This window comes from Physeter macrocephalus, chromosome 11 (assembly GCF_002837175.3).
Source record: "Physeter macrocephalus isolate SW-GA chromosome 11, ASM283717v5, whole genome shotgun sequence".
In the NCBI taxonomy this organism is placed as follows: domain Eukaryota; kingdom Metazoa; phylum Chordata; class Mammalia; order Artiodactyla; family Physeteridae; genus Physeter; species Physeter macrocephalus.
The window spans coordinates 86,955,284-86,971,765 of NC_041224.1; the positions used below are offsets into that span (position 1 = coordinate 86,955,284).

Consider the following 16,482-nt stretch of genomic DNA (forward strand, 5'->3'; position numbering starts at 1 on the left):
AGAAAGAAAGAAAGAAAGAAAGAAAGAAGAGAAAGAAAGAAAGAAAAGAAAGAAAGAAAGAAAGAAAGAAAGAAAGAAAGAAAGAAGAGAAAGAAAGAAAGAAAGAAAGAAAGAAAAGAAAAGAAAAGAAAAGAAATGCTGTTGATGATCTTTAAAAAGACTGGGCTTGCAAGTATGCCCAGTCATAGCCAGGGAGCAAGGCTTTCCAGAGATTGCTGAGGTCCCAGCAGAGACCTGCACCAATGAGAGAGACAGAGGGGAAAAGGAGTAAGAAAGGATGGGAGGAGAGGGAAAGAGTAGAAAGAGAGAAGGCTGCTGGGGAATGCAATTATTAATATTCTAATTGGAGTTCTGAATGCTTAAGCTTTATTTAAGAACATGCCTGGCTGTGTAATTACAAGGCCTTAAGTTGTTTTCTTTTCCTCACAATAAATAAGGAGCACACGGCTGCTCTTTGCAAACACTGCCCTTGCTGGCATCGGCAGAGGCTCCTGATCGCAGACGGACAGCTGGCACTCAGAAGGGCAGCCCTACTGCCACCTGGAAGGGACAAGCTACCTGCCCCCTGGGCCACAGCTGGGCTCTCCAGGTATGGAAAAGGATGAGGAACTGAGGTGCCCTTTTATTCTTGGAGGAAAACACTGGGGTGGCTGGGTGAGTGAGTGAGGTCATCCCCTTATTTCCCCTGTGGAGCAGGCATTTCTGGGGGCAACTGGCTCTGAGCGTCACGGACACGGTATGGAACCAAACTCAACGAGCATCGGGGAGGTTGTCCAACCTCTCAAAGGCAGACGCCTACTTTCTATTGCCCTGAAGGCCTTTGGGCTTCGGCTCTACCCAATGAGAAAAAGGAAACAAATGACCGTGCAGCTCTTCCATCGAGTCACCCGTTCATTCATCCACTGATGTGTCTGCCACATGCCAGCGCTTGCCAAGTTCTGGGTACTGGGTGGCGGAGGAGAGAGGCAGGATGCCTATCTTCGGGGAGCTTTCAGCCCAGCAGGGACAACAAACATCACATAATTGAAAGATAATTATTAAATTCAAACGTATATCTTATGAGACAGGGTGCCATGGAAGAAAAAGAACAGGAACCTAAGAAGAGTGATGGGAACAGCATCTATGGCGGCGGTTGGTGGGGGGGTCACAGAAAGCTTTCAACCAATCGTTGGGCTGAAACTGGAAGGAGGGGTAGGCAGCAACTAAAGAGGCTGGGGGTGGGATGAAAGTCTTCCACCCCGAGGGACCAGCACAGGCGCAGGCCGTGAAGGGTGGCAGCGAGGCACGACGGAGGCTTGGAGGGAAGCACAGCACAGCGGGACCGGAAGAGGTAACGTGGGAGATGTCGGTGGAGAGCCCCTGGGACAGGTCCCGAGGCTGGTCCCAGGCCTGTGCTGCGCTGTCCCTCTCGGCCCTCTGTCCGGGCTGCACGCTCACCTGGTGGACTGAGGGAATCTGGCTCTTAGCCCAGGGGCATCAGAGGCACGTTCATGAGGATCAGATTGAAATATTTAAACAATCTGGGATGGGGTTAAGAATGACAGCTCTGGGGAGACCTCTTAGGACACTGGTGTATAAAAGAGACTGGGGCCCTGGGCAGGGAAGCACGAAGCCCTCCCTCTGGCAGCAAATAGGGCACATGGGGCGGGGCAGTGGCGGGGGGCGGGGGCGGTCTGTCCTGCAGCCCTGGCTTCCCCTCCTCTTCTGGCTCTCCCTGACGTGAACAGCTCCCCAGAGCTCTGCTGCCTTAGCGACAGAGGTCCTAGATCAGAGGACCACTCTGGGAGACAGGAGAGCTGGAAGCAAGATTCTCACCTTTTAGTCCTGCCTACTTAAGGCCCAGAAGGCAAGATGATGGCGGGAGTCATGCTGTGAGCCTGATTTCAGGTTCAGTGGGGGCCTGTGGTCCCTCAAGCACATCATACTTCCTCTTTCACTGCCACGCCTCTGGACGTACAGAACGAAGTCCCCTCTACCTGGAATAGTCCTTGTCCAATACCCCACCACCCAGCCCCCCACCAAGCTCTTTCAGCTGCTGACTCCCACCCACCCTCAGGTTTCAGGTTGTCTGTCATCACCCCAGGGGGCCTTCCCTGCTACAGTTGCCCCCCACAAAGATGTAACACCTGCCTTTGCCAAAGGCTCCTCAGGAGCCCTCAGTCCCCATCACACTGAAGAGTAACTGCCTCTACCCTTGGCCTCTCTCTCTCGCCCCCGGAAGCCAAAGACCTAAGTGTAATTTACCTTGGCAGCTTTGCCTGGGACACAGTAGGACCTCAACAGACGTATCTGGTGGGAATTAATGAATGCGTGTCTTGGGAAAATGCTACATAACCCTGTGGGAGTGGACTTCACAGGACTCTAAGACGCTAAACATCAGTGGTTAAATGCCATGCTCAGGGTTGCTTGTCTTGGGATGAGGCTGACGTCATCTGCATCAACAACACTCTTTACAAAATCCTTATAACGTGATCACCAAACCGAGTCAGAGTTCCTTTTCTGCCTCCATTTTTAGCTAAACCCAAGAGGATAAAGTGTTTTGGTCATGTTTTCCCAGATTTTGGTATTTTGGGTGAGGTCCCCTCACCACATCCCACAGCAGCGTCGGCTCGTGGTCCCAGGCTCCCAGGAGGTTGGCAAGGAGACGACAACCCAGTATTGTCTGTCCAAACCCAGGAAATCAATTACAGACACAACGTCCCCTTGAATATCCTGTCAGAAGCTCAGGTTCCACTCTCGTCAAAGTCCTTTCCCAGCACTATGCACTCAACCCTCACCATAACCCTCTGGGGAGGACATGCAGACAGCAGGATTGGACCCATTTTATAGACAAAGACACAGGTGTAGAAGAGGAGGTCTCCTGTTTGCTATCTAAAGAGAACAGTTCTGCGCTAGCTCTAGTTCCTTGTAGCAATATGTTGACCATCACCAGGGCATGAGGAACAGCAGGGCCAGACCACCACACCCCCGAAGGCTCGGGCGTTCAGGTTCCCATCAGGCCCATCGCAGGGTCCCTGAGGACTCCTGGGGCCTCATCACTCTGTAAAGTCAAATGAACTGAAATGACCTCCCCAAAGCCCAACCCTGGGTAACTCCAGTTGTTAGCAAAAGCCCCAGCTTAGGCAAGACAGATGCAGCCACATCCAACCAGTCCACCATCTTGCAGAGAGAAGCAGGTGGCCCTAAAGGGTGCCTTACACCACAGGCATGGGCAGAGCTTGAGAGAATTCCGTTCCTCTGGCTGAACAAACTAGCCCTGGCTAAATGCGAAGAGGATAGGAGTTATTCTGGGCAGAGGCTTCAAAATCACAAATCAAGCCAGAGTCTTAACCACATTAAAGAGATGCAGGTGTAAACTCTGCAGTGGAGACATGAGCAGACCCATGGAAACATCTGTCAGGGAAAAGGATGGGACACAGGGCTGAAGAAGCAGCAATGGAGACTTAGGATCCAGAGAGTTACATGCTCTAAATCCGGCTTTTACATCGCCCCACGTGCCTGACCCCCCCATCACTACCACCCCTTTTTCTGTTTCAATTCCTTTGTTGAGAATGGCAATATAACATTAATAAAGCCCCCTCCCTGGCAATAATATTATACTAATACATCCTATGAGCTGGCAAGGGTGCATGGCCTTGAGACTGCCCTAGAAGACAGGGGCTGGGTGGCATCCACTGGCTCCAACCAGCATATCAACACAACTTTCTAACTCCCTTACCCTTGAGTTTCTGGTTTCCCCACATACTGGGTTAGAATTCCAGAGAAGCCTAAGATCCACCTGTTTAGAGCTTGGGCTTCCAAATGCCTTAAACAAGGACTGAACTTCTGAGCTTCTGTAATAGCTTCCAGGATAAGGATGGACTGTTTACTGAGCACCTACCATGGGCAGCCACTAGGGGAGGTGCTGTATGTTCGTTCACTCTTTCAATCCTCACAGAAAGGCCCGTAGGGTAGGAATTCATTCCCAATGTCCTGGGAAGGATACTGAGACGTAATTCCTTGGCCGAGAACACAAAGTAAAAGAGTTGGCAAAGCTGGAGATTCAATGTCACCTCCAAAGTACATGCTGTTTTCACTCGTTCATTTACTCCCTCATTCATTCATTCATTCATTCTTCAAACTTGCAATTAATATGAAAGAAGCATGATGTAATAAGACCTAGAGTTTGCACAGCATGGGGGAGAGACATACCTCTCCAAAGTGTATTTCAGGTCTAACCTGGACTCCTCAGGTGGTTGTTCAAGGTGAATGTGGAGAGCAGCCCCTATTGGCAGCCAGGGGACTGCCATGGCTTAGGTCAGGGGTAGCACATGGCTTACCCCTGCTCTGGGAGACCCAATGCCCTTCCAACCCAGAATAGTCACGATGGCTGCATCACCTAGAAGGCCACCCAGAAAAGGCAGAGGCTCCTCAAAACCAAGGCAAGCCCCGAGAGACAAAAGGGTTAACCCAGGAATAAAAGAGACTTTTGCAAAGCCATCGAGAAGAAACCAGGAAGAGATATGAGACTGCCAGCCTGCTAAAGCATGAAGAGGGACAAAAATTAATGATGACTCCAAAATAGCCACGAGACTAATCTCATTTTCTAAATCTGTCCTTAACAAAAAAACGGAGAAGAGAGATGTGGACAAATGGGAAGTAATGAAGCCTTAGGGGAGGAGGGAAGAAAAGAAAAGAAAATCTAGGATAATCAAGGCTGGAAAATACGGGCACATGGTCTAATCCCCAAGGCTAGGAGACACGCAGCCCAGAGGCCAGAGTGTTTACTCAGCATTAGACTGAGTCTTTAAAGGCAAAGCTGATGAAGTTACAGAAAACTCTTAAAGTTCAGTCTGGAGGCTCCTAGAGAATGGAAATACCTGAAATCAGAAAAACACAACCTTTACATTGAATGTAGGGCTTTGACTACAAAAAATGCAAAATAAATATCACAGACAATGGCCGGCAAGGGAGGTGCGTGGCCATACAGTCTGGGTCACATTGGGTCTGCCCTGGGTGGATCAGAATGTTGTCCACAAAACAAAGTGAACAGAAATCATCAAGGAAGACATGAGTAATCTCAGAACCACAGAGGGAGTCTGGAGGAGAGACACAAATGGAACAGAAAAAAAAAGAAACTCAATTTAGGAAGCTTGCCACCTGCCTCACTAGGGCCCAAGGAGCAAATCCTTCCCAGGGTCCCAGAGGGGCAATCACCCAGGAGGCTGAGGGTGTGAGTGGGCTGGAAATTGACTTTTTTTTGGAGGCAGCAAATAAATGAGTAGAGACTAAGAAATTCCAAGTTGAAAATCTGGAGCTTGGTGAATTCTAGGGTACGAAACACATTTTGGGTTCAATAGGACCAAAAAGGATCCATTTAAAAGACAACAAAGGCCCTGTCTGAAGTCATCAGATGTCACAGGAGCTGGGATATGGTAAGAATGCAGGGACCCAGGCAGAAATAACACCACTCGACTGCACTGGGAGGTATCAGGTGTTGAAGCTGCAAAAGTGGGCACGAAATCATGAGATGGCCGAGCTCAGGCCTCAGAGTTCATATAATCTGGTCCACATCCCCTCCTTTTCCGCTCCCATACCCAGATCTTGTAATGGGGTCTGCCACCTACAGATATATGGTCCTATCTGGGACTGGGGCCAAATACAACCAGGGCTGGTGACATGGAAAGCAGCCCCATGCTGCCCTGGAAATGGGCAGATTGAAAGTCTGGTGCTCCTGCAGGCACATATCATAAGTGTGGATTTATCTCCACCTGCTCTGTTCTCTTCGTTGAGCGCTCACACTATGTGACTACCTGATAATGGCCCTCTTGAGTGCCAGCCAGTAGGCTAAGGGGCATTGCCGGCTCCCCTAGACCTTGCTGGCAACCACGTGTAAAGGACTTGGTTTCAGGGACTTCCTTAGTAGTCTCCCACAGTCCTTCTGCCAAAATATTCCCCCATTCTGAGAAGTGCTGCTCTGAAGCTTATTGCCTGACCTTCCTCTCCAGCTGGGTTCCAGAGAATTGACACCGGCCATGGTCGGACCTGAGTTGGCCACGGTCAACGGATGGTAGAGTGGAGTTATGAAGACAACAGGTTCTGGAGCTCTAGAGGCAGCCCACCTAGGGCTGGCTTCTGTCTCTGCCACTGAGTAGCTGTGTAAATGTAGGCAAGTCACTTAACCTCTCTGTGCCTTTAATTCCCCATCTGTAAAATGGAGACAATGATGGTGGCCACTTGCTGTTATGAACATAAAATGACATATAATGTGCATATAGGCTAATGCCTGGCATATAATCAGTGTTTTCTAGATGTCCTTGGAACTCACTGCATTGGAATGCCTACCAGGGAAGTAGTGCGGGGGCGAGGGCCAACATAAGCTGAAAACAGCTTTCCTCTGGCCTTGTCTTTGCTGGCCCCAGATGCCACTTTTCTTCCAGGAAGAATTTCCCAAAATTCGATGAGGCCAAGTCTGGGCCATTTGGTAACACTACCACATTTTACAGATGTGGAAACAGATTAAATGGGCTACACAGCTTCTCCAGGGTCACAGATAACCCAGAGAAAGAGCAAAGCCATGAGTAAGGTGTGATCATCCAGCACTGTCATAGCCAAATAGTACCTCTCACAACTGACAGCCAGTCAGGGCCCAAGCCCCTCCTCACACTCATGTGGACCCAAAGTTCAGCATCTTCTTCCTTCCTCAGCAGCACCACATGGATACTCCATTGCACATAGTCCTGACTCAAGCTTCCCACATCATTAGATTGCAAAAATCCCACCGCCTTGACACATGGCTCAATTTCCAAGTCCTTTTCCCTTGGAATTCTTTCAGCATTTACCTGCTGGCTAGACTAGATGGCCTGGAACCATGAACATGTGCCTACACAGCTCTGGGAGAAATTCCAAAATAGGAAAAGGGGTGTACTCATCCCACGGTGAGCAGTAGCCCCTGTGCCATAAGCAGGCCATCCACCCATCCAAACCCACACCTCCTACAAGGCCCAACCCCACGGCCACCTCCTCCATGAAGCCTTCTCGGCTGCTCCACCGCTGACCCACTGTCACACTTACAGGTTAAACCAGTGGCCCCTCCACTGCCTTGTATTGGAAGACTGGAGAAGGTACAGTGCTTCAAAGTTGTGAGAGATCACAGCTTTGTCACAAATAACCCACAAGGTCTAACAAAGAACCGCCACTTGCTTACGATTTTCCTTTCTGTACATGTAAATTAGAGAAGGTTCAAAGCCATCCTGCAGCAGCATCCCTCCCACTTGTGTTCTGAGACCCTCTCTTGAGTAGGATTGAAAGGAATAGGATGGCAGCGAAGGCACCAAGAGTGGGTACAGTATGCACTCCTCGGTAGCCTACCCACCCCATGCGCTGATTACAGCCACCGTTGCTCCTGGTTTATCCTTTCCTCTTTTTTACCACAGCAAAAGTTTCTTTCTTTCTCATACTCCGTGTCCGCAGAAGGTCAGCTGTGGCTTTGCTCCCATACTCTCCCCAGCGAGACTCAGGCTAATAGAACAGCCTCTGTCTGGAACATTCACATCCTCTGTCCCATGGCAGAGGGCAAAAAGACACGATGGACCAGGGGCCCTGGTCCACACACAGGCCCTGAAAGCTTCTGCTAAGGAAGGATGTGAGATACACACACATACACACATGTACACACTCATCAGTTTTATTGAAATATAATTCACATATGATGCAAGTCACCTGATTAAATGTATGATTCACTGGTTTTTAGTATATTCACAGAGTTGTGCAACCCTCACTATAATCTATTTTGGAATGTTTTCTCATTGTCCCCCAAAGAAACCCCATACCAGTATATTCCTGACTTATCTTTACCATACTGGAGATTATAAACTATGAAGGCATTCTTTTACGTCCATGAGAATATGGCATAATATAAATCTCATGTGTCACATCTGGTATAATAATTTTTAAATGGCTAAGACCTGCTAGGTATAATACCTCACATCCCAGAAACCACACACCTCTCTCTAGGACATCCTTGGAAAGGGTTCTTAACCCAGGGTCCAAGGGGAGTCCGTAAATCCCTGAAAATGCATGAGAAATTATGTATGCATGTGTGTATGAGGATTCTTATGGGAAGAAGCTCCATAGAATGATCATGGCAGAGCAGGGTCACTCACACACTCAACAAATAGCCAAGGACCACTGACCATGTGACAGGTATTATTCTAGGTGCTGGAGCCACAGCAGTGGCCCCAAGTCCCTGCTTCAAGGAAGTTCATTCTAGTGGGGGAGACAGAGTATAAACAAGTAACTGAATGACATACCTTCAGATCATCAAAAGTAATAAGGGCCAAGGAGTATCCCTTCTAACATCCTTTATAATAAACTGATAATGGTCTTAAAAAAAAAAAAGTAATAAGGGCCAAGGAAATGATGTAGCAAAGAGTGAAGTGAAGAAAGGCGACTCAGATTGGGAGGCCAGAGAGGCCTTGCTGAGAGAGACATTGGAGGGAATGATGAGAAGGACCCAGCCCTGCAGAGATCTGGGGCAGGGTATTCATCTGGGTTGGACTGATCAGCAAGCAAACCTCCAAGGGGCACATGAGCTTGGTGTGTCCAAGGGATTGAAAGAAAGGTTCATAGGCTGTGGCAGAGGGCCAGGGAGAAGAGAGCAAGGAAAGTCAAGAGGGAGATGGAAACCAAATCAACTCGAATCCCATGGCCACAGTAAGAGGTTTAGCTTTTATTATAAGTAAAGCGAGAAGTAATTGGAGGGCTTTAAGCAGCAGAGTGACATGATCCTATTTATGTGTTTAAAATATCACTCTGGCAACTGTGTTGGGAATGAAATATAGGCGACAGAGCGGAGGCAATAAAACCAGTTAGGAGGCCATTATCATAGAGCCAGGTGGCTTGTATCAAGACAGTCTATGTGGAGGGAGAGGGAAGTGGATGGATATAAAGTATCCTACGGACTTGATGAATTGAATGGTGGAAGAGTGGAGGAGGGCAGGGAAAGGGAAGAGAAGAGTCAAAAATGACTCCTAAGGTTTTGGCCTCAGCAATTTGGTGGATGGTACCACTGAGAGAAACACGAAACACTGAGGGTTTGGAGTGAGGATGTGGAATGAAACCACGAATTCTGTTTTGGCCAAGTCAAGTCTGCCTTGTGTTTTAGCCACCCAAGTAGAGATGCCAGGGAGGCAGTTTGATTTATGAGTCCAAAGGGCCAGGATGGGAACAGGGCTAGGAATATAAATTTACAGGTTTAGCGCTAAAGTCCCTTCCACCTTTAACTATCTATGATTCTGTGAAGTCAGAGACCAATGAGCAGGGGCGAAGTCATTAATAACAGCAAAAGTACTGAGTCTTTCGTAAAGCACTGCCTTAAGCACATTTCGAGCATCGTCTCATTTAAAGCTCAGAACAATCCCATGAAGTGGGAACTATTATATTCCCTTCAAAGCTCACGGAAGCTGTAGGACATGGACGTGTAAACCTAGGATTTGAAACCTGGCCTTTCCATCTCCAAAGCCCACACTCCTAACTGTTAGCTACACAGCGTTCAATGGCTAAGTGCTGCACATAAGATAGAGGAGGAAGGACACGTATGAAGAAAAGGTCACGGGACAAGTGTGCCAGTTACAACCCCTTTGGGACTTGGAGAAAAATCAGTGCAGAGGTAAGGGGCAGGAAGAGGGAAAAGTCTACTGATACAATAGCTACACATTGTCTTGGAACCCAGGATGGGGTGGTTATTTCAAGGAGGGAGAAAACCAAGTAATTTACAATGCGTAATAAATCAATCTCACCACATGTTCACCCCAGTGGTCTCAGGAGAAATGTGTTGCTGACTCAGCCACGTCCTGAAAGGGAAGGGACTCTGGCCACTTCCTCTTTTCCTACCTGCCCAGTGTCGCTGACTTTCTCTCCTTGTGAACATGACACAGTTGACACAATCGTGCCCAAATCTGGACATTCTCCCCTCCCCACCCCATTCCCCTCCCACACAGGTCAGCTCTGGGCTGGCTCTCTCAGCTGAAGACCTCGTGTATGTTTGCTTACAACAAAGAGGGATAACTTAGTGTGACTTAGGGAGAGAAATCAAGGAACTGAACACAAGAAAGATCCCACCACAACAACTCTAAGGGATTAAATAAATTCTCTTGGCTTGCTGGAATCTTACATTACATATTCTTGGAAATAAGTGGGCCACAGGCTAACGTTAAGAAATTTCTTACAGCAAAGATATTCAGGTCGTAATGTAGCTGTTGTTATAGGATTTGACCTGAATAGGAAAAGAAATGAAACAGAGCTTTCTCAACAGAGCTCTTTGAGGATGGATGGTGTTAAATCTCCCAGGGCAAATAGCGGCTCTCTAATAAAACTTTAAAGACCCTCCTCCACCCACCCACCCCCCGATAAGGAATTCTTGCTGTGAAAACTAGACAGAGAAACAAAACATGCCTAGGAAGTAGAAAAGTCCGGGGACTTCAGAGTCAAAAGGATCAGAGTCCAAATCCTGGCTGTTCCACTAACTAATATGTGACCTTGGGGGAACTCAGTTATGACTTCTGAGCCTCAGTGTTCTCATCTATGAAATGGGGATAGGGGAACCCTAATTTACAGTTACCCTGAGGGGTGAGATCATATTTGCCAAAGCACCAGGCTCAGCCCTTGGCATGTAGTAAAATTCTCAATCAGTATTAGCTTTTCCCTCTTCTCCTCAGATACCTGTATTTTTTATGCAATTCTGTAAAAATGTTAAGAAAAAGTTTTAATTGCTTCAGTGAAAAACATTGTCCCTTCTGGCCCATGAGCTACAGTAGAAAGATTTCTGGAAAGAGAATCAGAGGACTTTGGTGCAGTTGTATTTCTGCTACTTAGAAATCAGACCCTCTCTGGACCTGTCTTCTGGGCTATAAAAGAAGGCTGCCTACTGCACTCCCCAACCCAGGATGGTAAGAGGATTAAAGGAGATAACATAGGAGAAAGTACTTTGAAACCATGAAGCGCTCTACAGATGAAAGGAAGTACCATCACTTGAGTGCAGTTCATAGGTAGACATCGCCATGACTCTACTTATGGGGACCCCAGCCTGTGGCGATCTGGTGTCTATGTGAGACACCCCAGAGAAAACAAACCCCAGGAAGGAAGAGATGAGTCAACTGCAGGGGGTGTGGGGGGGTAGAAGATTCAGCAAACGATCCAAGTTCACTAGTGTTAGTGGGTGTGGTCTCAAGATGGAAAGAAAGCGTAAGCTCATCAACTGCCACTGGGTGGATCCTTTCTGAAACTACCAGGGCTAAGAGGGGTCTACATACAGTCTAGAGCAAGGGGGACTAAATGGAGACCACAGAGAATCTATCAGGGTTTATTCATCAGTATTCAAGGAAGAAAGTCATCAGAGAGATTGTAGATAGGAGTATTCTAGTCACCAGAGAGATGCAGGACAGAAATTCAGCTTTTCCAGAATAAAGTAGTGGTTAGAATCCCTGTCAAGGCCACCTAATCTCTCTTCTTTGATTCCACGATCACCACCACCAGTAATAACAATAATTACGTCACTATTAGCAGCTTCCATTTCTAAACTCTGATTATTTACAGGCACTGGGCTAAGTGCTGTATGTGCCTCGTATCATTTAATCTTTATCACATCCCATCACCAGAACAGGCACCATTTTTCCATCCATTAGCAAATAGCCATTCCAATTACCCACTTGGAAAATCCCTATCCTTAAGAATCCTTGGGACTTCCCTGGTGGCGCAGTGGTTAAGAATCTGCCTGCCAATGCAGGGGACATGGGTTCGAGCCCTGGCCCAGGAAGATCCCACATGCCACGGAGCAACTAAGCCTGTGCGCCACAACTACTGAGCTAGCACTCTAGAGCCCGCGAGCCCCAACTACTGAGCCCATGAGTACAACTACTGAAGCCTGCACGCCTAGAGCCCGTGCTCAGCCACCACAATGAGAAGTCCACACACCACAATGAAGAGTAGCCCCCACTTGCTGCAACTAGAGAAAGCCCGCGTGCAGCAACAAAGACCCAACACGGCCCAAAATTAATTAATTAATTAATTATTTTTAAAAAAGAATCCTTAATCCAAAATCCTTAAGATCAGGGAAAGGATATAGGGTCAAGAATATTCCAGTCTCTCAAAAAGTATTTCCCTTAATGTGTAGGAATCAGTATTTCATTTTTCACACTCCAGAAAAGACAGAGAAAACAGAAGTGGACAAAAAGAGATGGTCAGTCACTCGTAAACCTTGAAGAGTCCTAACTCCAGCCTTCTTTGTGGCAGACCACCTGGCCTTCACATCGTTGGCTCCTTTTCTGGCACAGGAAAGAATTACACTGACTAATGCAACAGCAGCTTAGAGGTGGGAGACAGTTGAACCAATCAGAACAATTTGGATAACTTGACATTGGTACAGAAGGCAATGATCTCACTTCTGGCTTCTTACTGGGTACAGAGGGGAGAAGAAAAGACTTCTCAGCCATCACCCTAAGAAAAACGAAGAAGGGGGAAAACAAAAGCCGCCAAGCCAGGGTTCGGCAATTAGTGCTGGAGTAAATGATCATCTTGTGATTGCTCAGCTGGGGCCTGAAGACTTGTAAATGCATGTAGAGGACAGAAATAGAAGACGTTGTGAGAGAGCAGAGAAACCCGGCCCATCTGCCAGGAGAAAATGTCCCGAAGCTGCCGGGAAATTCACTCAGTCAGGATTTGGGGTGTGTCTTCGTAAAGGGGAAAAGTTAATAAACCAACCCTTTGATGAAGCCAGTGCATATGCCTCGACCTCTTAACTCACTTCTCTGTGATCCTCAGGCTCCTCCAGCAGCCCCACCATGTCTATCAGAGCCCCTGGACCAGGTGCTGACCCTCTCACCTTGATCTGAGCATCCAACTAGCCCCCAATATGCAGATAGGCCCAAACTGGGGCTGGACTGATGGTGACCCATCTTTCTCACTCTTGATCCCTTTGTGGCCAATAGCAAGTACTTTGTCAAGAGCCGGCCAATGTATCCAGGAGAAAACAGTGCCCAAGGTCAGGGGCAGGCTCACTGGTGTCATCAGAACCTATTCCACCCAGACCCTTCCTGCCCCCAAAGTCTTGGGAATCTTGCAAAGCCCCACCAGCCCGTCACTGCCACCAGCCAGCAGACCCAGATCATCTCAGAAGAGATGGTGGGTCACAGCCCTCTTCTGGAATCTCAAGGGTAATTCAAAGACAGGTTCTAGTGCAAGCCAACTTCAGAGACACCTTTAACCCAAGATGCATCTCTCCCCACCTCTGTGGCCCATGGAAACATGATGGGTCCGGAAGCCCTCTCAGTTGCCCTACGAGCTTCTGGTGACACAGTGCCCTAGCAGGTTCTGAGCACCAAGCCACTGTCGTCAAAAGGGACAGAGCCTCTCCTATGCTGGCAGCTTCTGTCCAAAGTATGACCCTAGACCGCAAACTGGCACTCCATGTGTCATATTCTGCCCACAGAGTAGTTCTGCCTGGCCCATGAGTTGAGAGGTTTTATTTTTAGTTGCCAGTATTTAAAACTTGAAAGGTTTCACTGGACCTCCAGCTCTTCTTGAAAAAAAAAAAAAAAAGCAGTAAATCTGGCAACCTGAGGCCCCGCCTCCTCATGGCAGCAGTCAGCTGGAATTGCTTGCAGGCTGCCTCTTGCGGGGAACACATCGTCCCCAGCCTCCACTCTCCCCACCTGGTCTGCTGTGGGCATTTGGCTTTGTGACCCTTGTATGAGTTAGTATGAAAATGAGACTTCTCAGAGGTCAAAAGCTTCTTCCCCTGGGATAGTTTACATTGAAACTCAAATCCCCAATAAAACAAACACCTGGAACGTCCAGTCCAAGGCCCTCCTCTGGTCCCAGCTATGCCCCCAGCTGCGAAGAACACACATCAGGAGAATCCCACCACAGAGGCTCAATTAGGGCAAGGGGGCAATGGCTAAATGAGACAGCTGCAGGGGAGGCCTCGGTCCCCCACAGGTACTACATCAGACCCTGAGCAGTGGCCATACAGTGTGCTATGTCCAGAGAAAGGAAAGTTCAGCACAAAGCAGGGGTGTCCATAACTGATTAAAAAAATATTTACCAAACACTCACTACGTGCTTGGAAAGACACACAGAGGCCCGGGGGTGAGGCCAGGACCCCCCAGAAGAGAAACAAGTCACCCACCACAATTCTCCACCACTTTTCTTTTTCTCTACCTCCCCTCCATTTCCCTTGTATGCTGTGTCTCTTCCTGTGAGACTCCTATGAGCCGGGATGCCCTTCAAGTGCAAAGTGCCTGGGCCAGTGCAACTCTCAAGTGGCCAAAGGAAAGATTCATCTGCACACCATTCCTCCATTTTCTCCCCAAATACAGTAGACTCCATCCCCCTGGGTCCTATGGAATTTCTGCTCTTGGAGAACATGCCCAGCAGATGTTCAGAATAGTCACCATCCGAAAAGAAGGCTTGACCAAACAGTAAGGACCCCCAACAGGTGCAGTGTGTTGGCACTTCCCCTAATCGCTGGCCCTAGGCTTCTTTTCAAGCCCACCTCTCCCCAGGAAATGATGGTCCTCCCGTCTAATCCCAGAGTTAGGCTTGGAGAGGAAGCACCAACCTGGTGTGATTCCACCCCTACAGGTCTAGACAGAGCCAACTGCCAGGAGGCCCCTCTACCATCAGACATGGCAGTGGTGGGAGGGGAGAGGGGAGAGGAGGGAGGCACAGACAGAGGGGATCCCACCAGGGCCATGTCACCTCCAGCTTGTCCCAAAGCTGTGGGACCTTATATACAGGTGTCTCTGCTTTTCAGAGCTCATCTCCACTGAACCCAGAATCTATTTCGACATGACACGTGGCCTGGCCCTGCTTTCCCCCTACCAAACCCCACGCCCATGCCACCACCCCAGCGCGCGCGCGCACACACGCGGACCTACACATGGTCTCAGAAGTATAGTACTCACATCACACACTACACTTATATGGGGAATTTCCTCTCATTTACATTCCAATACAATCGCAAATTTCATCACAGGAAATGAACACACTTGGGAATGAAGAGACACTCCCACTAAGCCTTGGTCCTAGGCTCTTCCATCCAACAGGAACCTTAGAGATCATCAAATCCAAACCCCTTGTTTTAAGAGGCAAAATCTCAGGTCCAGAGAAGTGAAGGGACTTGCCTCAGGACACAGTGGCAAAGCTGGGTCCAGATCTCAGGCCTTGGGCTTCACAGCCCAGGACTCTCGCCCCGCCCTATGACCCCACCCACCCACTCTCTGCAGCCCGGGTCCCAGCTCTACTTACATATAGCGCAAGTGGGGATTTTTGGCAAAGGCTCTGGGCTGGATGCTCCGAAGTCCTGAGTTCTTGATGGTCCTGGAGAGAGAGAAAAAGATGTTCAGCAGAGCTTATGGAGCAGAGAAACATCTCTGCTCTGGGCCAAGGCTGACAGCCAGTGAGGCCAAGACTGGACGGCAGCCGCCCGGTGAACTGAACGCACCTCTTCATCATCAGTCATCACTGGGTGATCCAACTGAGGGGGTCCAGTCGGAGCCATCTGGGCTCACACCCCACTGGGACCTGGGTCAGGGTGAGGGATGTGCCCGTCCTGGCAAGTGGGTAAGAATCTGGTCCAGCGACTACTGCGCTGCAGCCCCCTTTGTGCCTCTTCCCTTCCACTCCAAATCTCCCACAGCCACTTGCACTGAATCCAAAGGAGGAGGTGACTGCAAATTTCCTGCTCCACGGGGACCATCAGCCAAGCACAAGGCTGAGAAAGGAACACTAGCCCAGGAGACCTGGGTTCAGGTCCTGCTTTGAAACCCAAACTATGGGCTGAGCCCTAGCCTATCCCACTCCCCACACACCCCGGGAGCTGGTGCACTCACAGTTTCTGGAGGCCGGTGTAGAGCTCCATGTCCACGGCGTTGAGCGTGTGCAGACCGCGCCAGTTCTCTATGTGTCTGCAGGGGAGAGGAAAGGCAGGGCTCAGGTCAGCAGAGGGGCCACAGGAAAGGCACGGGCTTTAGTGCCAGAGACCGGGGTTCGAATCCTGGAGCAGCCACCCATGAGCCAGGATTTCCACCAAGTCGCCAACTATCTCTGAGCCGGTTTCTTCCCCAGTGTGGTGTCACGTGTGCCACCTGGCTGATGGGCTCGCTGTGGGATCCCAAGTGCCAAACTCATGGACAGCATTTAACATTCCCCCCTCAGCTCCAGAGAAACTACTCTTTAAATTCTTGAGATCCAAACTCCCTGTGGGTCTTCCTGACTTAGTTTCCTTCCATTCTCTTTCATTCTTTTTCATTTATAGGACTGTTTAAAGGACAGGCTTGTTTTCTTAAGTTCCTGCCTGTAAAGGCAATACAAATGACGTGGTTTAAATAAAGGGGGTGTGTAGGGGGGCTTGCTGGTGAACATGGCTTGGGGGTGGAAAAGCCCAGAAGGAACACACACCTCCTCAGGGTCCCCCAGGGGCCAGACATTGATGAACCCCTTTGG

The 16,482-nt window shown here is 48.9% G+C and overlaps 1 protein-coding gene across 4 annotated transcripts in view; it reads right to left on the minus strand.

The window, feature by feature from the left end:
- Nucleotides 1-15,941, minus strand: part of NTRK3 (neurotrophic receptor tyrosine kinase 3) — a 296,832-nt gene extending 280,891 nt beyond the window's left edge. For all 4 annotated transcript variants that reach the window (XM_055088208.1, XM_055088207.1, XM_055088209.1 and 1 more), the window contains exons 1-2: nt 15,870-15,941; nt 15,286-15,357 (exon numbers count right to left, since the gene is read on the minus strand). In XM_055088208.1, coding sequence (XP_054944183.1) covers nt 15,286-15,357; nt 15,870-15,898 — 101 coding nt within the window. In that variant the 5' untranslated portion in view covers nt 15,899-15,941. The remainder of the gene's footprint in view (nt 1-15,285; nt 15,358-15,869) is intronic.
- Nucleotides 15,942-16,482: the final 541 nt, after the last annotated feature.